Source organism: Panthera tigris, chromosome A2 (assembly GCF_018350195.1).
Source record: "Panthera tigris isolate Pti1 chromosome A2, P.tigris_Pti1_mat1.1, whole genome shotgun sequence".
In the NCBI taxonomy this organism is placed as follows: Eukaryota; Metazoa; Chordata; class Mammalia; order Carnivora; family Felidae; genus Panthera; species Panthera tigris.
The window spans coordinates 114,553,765-114,559,764 of record NC_056661.1 but is presented as its reverse complement, the minus strand read 5'-3'; the positions used below and the strand labels follow the sequence as shown (position 1 = coordinate 114,559,764).

The following is a 6,000-nucleotide window of genomic DNA, read 5'->3' as shown; positions in this document are numbered from 1 at the left end:
AACCAATCGCAAACGCGAAGCCGAGAGCCAACGCGAGCGCAGGCGGAGGAGGTGTCGCCCAGACACCCGCCCAGGACGCCGCGGGCTCCCATCCCCCACCGCCCTGGCTCGGGGCCTCCCCACTTCCCCCGTGCCCGGGCCCTTGAAGGGTGCATGAGGTGGGGCGCGTCTGCCCGCTTCTCTCGCCCCCTCCCATCCCACCCCCTCGCTGCGTTTCCGCCCCTGCCAGCTCTGGAAACGTGCTTGCGGCTTTGCAGAGGTTATACTTCAAATGTCATCAAAGCCACAAGGCGAGTTCGAAATTGCGACTCTTTGGGTTTGTTAATTACCTATTTAAAAAAATCGAATATTTAAAACTCTGGTAACTAGAGCTGAGAAATTGCCTAATTAGCACCTCCACCCGAATCTCATTAAAAAAAAAAAATCTTCCCTTCCTCCCCTCCCCCTCAGGATCCGCCCCGACCAGATAACCCTTTCTAAACTCTGTTGTGACAATCAGCGCCGCCAGCCGCGCTCCCCTCCGCGCCCCGGCTGAGGCTCCTTTAGCATTTTTTTTCCCCTCTTCCTCCTCCCTTCTCAGGGTCTCTCGCTCAAGCTCCTTTCCCCTCCCCCTCTCTTCCTCCTTTTTCCCCCGAAACCCACTCTAATTCAGGCGCTGGGATTCCTCACGTGAGACGTTGATTTGTAGTTTGAACACGTGGCTCATTCAAAAAGCCGGACACTCGGAGCGGATTTTTTCCGCCTCCTGCGCCTTCCTCCCCCCCCCACCCCTTCCCCCTCCCTCCTGCCAGTCACCCTTCTGGGTTTTTTTTTTCTTTCTTTTTTTTTTTTTTTTAAGGGGAGGCGGCGCTTGCCCTCACGTAGTGTGATATTTTCACAGTCCGCTGGCCGATGCCAAAGGGGTTGGGGAGGAAGAGACAAAAAGTAGTTCTTCTCCCCTCCTCCTCCTCTCCTTTTTTCGCTAATCCCGCCTCCTCCTCAGAGTTAGGAAGACTCGTTGATGCGTTTGGGTTGTAGCAAGGCTTTTTCTTTTCTTTTTTTTTTTTTTTTAATATTCAGAAAAGGAAAAACAAGAACCTTCGGATTTGATTTTTCGCTCGTCGTTCTTGTTCTTGGTTGTAACTGTGTTGGTGTGTTTTAACGGCGAGAAAACGAAGAGAACAAAACCCGCCGGAGCCCTCCATCACTGTGGGTGGTTTTAATTTTTCGTTTTCCTGTGAATTTTTTTTTTAAATAACAACCACTCTTCACAATGAACAAACTGTATATCGGAAACCTCAGCGAGAATGCGGTCCCTTCGGACCTGGAAAGTATTTTCAAGGACGCCAAGATCCCGGTGTCGGGACCCTTCCTGGTGAAGACTGGTTACGCGTTCGTGGACTGTCCGGACGAGAGCTGGGCCCTTAAGGCCATCGAGGCGCTTTCAGGTGGGCCCGCCCCAGCCCCGCCGGCGCGCCCGCTCCAGCCCCGCGCAGCCCGCCCGGGCCTGCCAGGGTCGCGCACCCGGAGCTAGGCCCGCGGCTGCCACCGGGGCGTCCACACAGGGCCCCAGGCCCAGGCGAGAGCGGGCGGGGAGGTGGGGCGAGGCCCGGGCGCCCACGCGCGTGAGGTCCAGGGTGCTTTCTTCAGCTTGGGCTCCAACCCGGCTCCCCTCCTCCCGGGGCGTTGCGGGCAGACGGCGGACGCGCTGTCCAGAAAGCCCCGGTGCGGGCTCGGACGGGAGCTGGGCTGGGGGAGGCGCGACCGCGAGCGCCGGACTCTCAGCGCTTGCCCCGCCCGGGCCCAGGCGCGGGCTCCAGTCTCCGGCACGCCGGGCCTTGGGGGCCGAGCGCGGACGCCCGTTTCTTCCTCGCTCCCTCCCTTCCTCCTTCCTTCCTTCCTTCCTTTCTCTCTTTGCACGTTATTTACGGTGTTGGTTTCGCAGTTCCCCCGTCTCCCCCCAGACCCCAGGCGCGGGAGAACACAAAGTGGCCTCGACCCTGATGCAGAGTGAGGCCGCGGGCTGCTGCCTGAACACAGGCGGCCCGGCGCTTCCTCTAGATCCTGCGGGACGCAGGCTGGTGCGACCTAGGTTCCACGCTCAACCTCCCCGCGTCCGACGAGCTAGAGGGGCAGGTGGGCGAGGGCGGCGGGTGGTCGCGGGCAAGGGAGCCCTAGCTGCGGCGTCCTGCCTCGGCCTTTCTCTTCGCCCCGGCCTCGGGGGGTGTCGGGGCATGCTCCGCGCGAGCGGGACCTTGCGTGGCGGGGCTGCGCTCAAGTCCCTCCAGGAGCCCGTGGTTTTTTTTTTGCGTGGCGGGCGCCGCGCTGTCCTTCGCGCCTCGTTCATTCTGTGCGGAGGTGCATCTTTGGCGGTGCATTCTGCGCCTACCCTGTTCCTAGAGGGCCTGGGCTTGAAGTCGGAGAAGGGCCCTACGTCCCTCCCTGAAAAAAGCCAGCGTAGCCGGCTCTTCGGAGTTTGTCTTATGGGAGTGTCCAGGGAGGTGGGCGGAAGGGCCGTCGGTCCTGGGGCTGTCGTGGGGTTGGGTGACCCCCTGAGGTGGGCGGAGGCGGCCTGGGGGTAGAATGTTACCCAGGTGGTGGGCTAGCCAGTCGACCCCCGCCCCCCCAACTGTAAGTTGTACACACAGCCCCGAGGGGTCAGCTTTCCACCCGCGCGGGTCCGGGCTTCCCTTCCGGCCTTGAGACGCATCCGTGCCGTGGGGGTCTCTGGTCACTTGTGTCGCCAATAAGGCTGGGCGGGTCCTTCTTGCGGGAAGAGCGGCTAAACCCAGCCAACTGTCTCCCACCTCTTGTATGTCCGCAGGTAAAGTGGAACTGCACGGGAAATTTATGGAAGTTGAGCACTCAGTCCCAAAAAGACAAAGGTGAGCTTATTTATCATGTTCTCATTAATTCTTTTCTCACTTTTTTATTGGGAGGAAAGATTCAACACAGCTGAAAACTTCTTTTTCTCCCATGCTTTTTGGATGGCTTTATTTTATGCTGGATGGCTCGGCGTTTCTTATTCCTTGCATTTAAGTTTATGGCAGGTGTGTGCGGGCGCGCTGCTAAGGAATAAAGGTCTTGTGTGTGGTTCTTGCCACTGGATTATTACTGGTGAAGTCTCTCAAAGAAGCCCTCACAGCTGTATGTTCTTCTAAGGTGCTGCAATAGGAAATCAAAGTCTTGAAGGGTGATTTGGGGACTCTGTAGGAATTAGGAAGTAGTGGGTGACCCTCTTCCACCCCCACTACCCACCTACAAGTACAGGATAGGGGAAAGCCGCTGCAGACACGCGTGGGTGTGGAGTGCCTTCTCTGCCCCCAGTTGGCGGCGAGGAGTCAGAGAGGCCTCGGAGGCGGTCTGTGTATCTGAGAAGAGTGAAATTTGCTGATTGGAACACGTGAGTGAATGCCTGGGCTTCTCCTGCCCAGAAGCGCCTTTTCAGTCATTCTAGAGTTACACAGGTTGCTGCATACCAGCCTTTTGTTTCCCGCCCCTTCCCCCCCCCCCCCCCCCCCCAATATTTTTGCTTAGAAATAACCACCAAGAGAGCGAAGACTAAAGATCTGTACTACTTACGCACTGGGATTGCACTTTTTGGAGAGCATGTGTAGTGTGTCACTTTACAAAACGTTTGGAGACTGTTTTAACCTCTGGAGTATTTTGAAGAAATGGCTCCTTTCTCAAGAGCAGGCCAGATTCTCGCTCTGTCGCTAACTGGAAAGGCGCTGCTCCCTAACTGGTGCTGGGTTTAGCTTGTGCTTTTCTGGGTTTTACAAGGTGAGGTTAGAGTTTCTGCTTTTCTCCTCCCATTCTCCCCGCTTCTAAACCTGGGCTAAGCAATACGCTGAAAGTTAATCTAAATAAACTAGGACTGCATGTGTCTGGTTGGATATAGGTGAGTGTGTGTGCTGGAGGGCAGGAGAGGGTTGCTGTGCATTTCTCTGGTGCTCTGCAGAGAGAGATGGCTGTATAAAATGTCATCTGCTTATTTCTATATTGAGCTCTCTTTCAGGTAAAGCATTTTTACAAACCTTGTTTTTAGTTAGCTGGAATTTTGTGGATTTCTCTTGTTCATGTACTTAATTTTCATTAGGACAGTTGAAAAGACATTTGTTGGATGAGATAGGTTTAGTTCCAGTTGGGAATTTTGGTGGGGTCAAGTTATTTCACATATAGAGGGGTATTCTTTGTTAAAAGCTTCTAAAACAATAGAAAGGTACTGAAAAGTATCTAAATTGATTTCTCTCTAATAGGAATTAGAAAATTGAGGGTAAAGTCCTATCACCTTAAAAAATTTAAAGGCATAGTCTAAATTGTATACCTAAGGGAAAAAAATGTAAGTACATTCTGCAAATTCTAATTGGTTTCATGTTTAGCCTGCGTGTCCTAATTTTCTTCAAATGTTGAATAAAAAAGAGGCAAATGGTTGTGTCGGACTGGCATTTGAGCATTTGAGAGTTTCTAAATTTAAACGTTAAATGTCTGGCATTTTTCAGATACAATTTATGGACCTGCATGTAAATGCAGATTACTTAGCTTTGCTCTCCTGATTTTCTTTTCTAGCCTGGTGTGAATTTCTCCCCATGTGTAGTGAATTAAATTAAAAACATCTGGTAACAGCCTGTTTTATTCTTAAAGACTTTTGCCCAACCTAAAAAACGTACTTGTTACTTTATAACGAACAGGGGTTCTTCTTAGGAAAGCATATAAGGTAAAATGCCACCAGTGGCAGCAAGTATTTATATCAATGGGTGCTTTTTCGTTTCATTAACAACGTAGATTAAAATTTCAGGCTTTATTTGGCTTACCTTAAAATGCTCAGTATTTTTTAAAAAATGTTTTAACATTTGTGAGAGAGGCAGAGGCAGAGAATCCTTAGTAGGCTCCACACTGACAGCAGAGAGCCAGATGCAGGGCTCCAACTCAGGAACTGTGAGACCATGACCTGAGCCAAAGTTGGACGCTTAACTGACTGAGCCACCCAGGCACCCCTAAAATGCTCAGGATTTTAAATAACTATGTTAGTAGCAAGTAGGAATGAGTACATTGGAGACAACTATTTACAGATAGGGGGAACAATCAAGTAAGTCCTTTTCTAGTGTTGAGATGGTGAAAAACAAAAGTAGAGGTTTCTTTTTCTGAGGGAAATTTGCTGGAAATCTGTATTACAGTCTTGTAACTGAACCTTGGAACTGTGATACAGTTTCCCTTATCTGGACTGTTCCCCTGTCTGAATAGGCTTTGGGAGAGGGCTGAGAAGACAACCCTGGTGAGTCATGCTTAGCCCCTGTAAGGGTCAAGCAGTTGTACTGGTGACCGTGCGTTGAATGCTGCAGACCAGTCCTTGCCAAGTGAGCCTGCTGGACTTCTGGGTGGAGTTCTTTGTGCTGAGCAGCCCTTGCATTCCATCCCATCACCATGTGGGCATCTGAGGCAGGCACACCCACATGTGCAGTAGTGACCTTTATACCTGCTGTGCAAGGCATGTTGGGAGCCTGGTGCTGAAGAATGCTTATGGCAGCACTCTGAGATGGATGAATGGGCTTGCAGCAACTAAACAAGGCCCAGGAGGCAATTTGAAGCTTTGACGTGCTGGCCCAACTCTGACTGGGAGCTGAGCTGGGTAGGGAACCTTTCAGGAAGGGGCACTGTTGAGTTTGGTTCTGACCAAGCTTAGCTCCTGATTTACTGAAGTCTCCAGGGAATGTGGAAGGAATGTTGCTTTGCTGCATTCAGATATCCCTCAGTTGTGGAGGATTATAGCACTATTTCCCAGAGTTTGAGAGCCCCGTGTCCAGAATGAAGAGAAAATTGCACTGAGTATCTGTGATAGTGTTGCGCTTTCGATTTCTAAAATAAAAGCTCTAGCACATGAATACTTGGCTTCCCTCTGAGGTATAATCCTAAACACTCTCTCCTCCCCGCTCTGCCTTGTTGGATAAGGGTGGGTGTAAAAATTGTGTGGCTTTGAAGACTGTAGCTCTCTTGGATTGGAAGAACCACTGGTATCTTGTG

General features: G+C 51.6%; 1 protein-coding gene across 1 annotated transcript in view; it reads left to right on the top strand.

Annotated features, from left to right (window-relative positions):
* Nucleotides 1–983: 983 nt before the first annotated feature.
* Nucleotides 984–6,000, top strand: part of IGF2BP3 (insulin like growth factor 2 mRNA binding protein 3) — a 153,783-nt gene continuing 148,766 nt past the window's right edge. Inside the window, exons 1-2 of the mRNA XM_007089055.3 lie at nucleotides 984–1,427; nucleotides 2,804–2,864. Coding sequence (XP_007089117.1) covers nucleotides 1,253–1,427; nucleotides 2,804–2,864 — 236 coding nt within the window. The 5' untranslated portion in view covers nucleotides 984–1,252. The remainder of the gene's footprint in view (nucleotides 1,428–2,803; nucleotides 2,865–6,000) is intronic.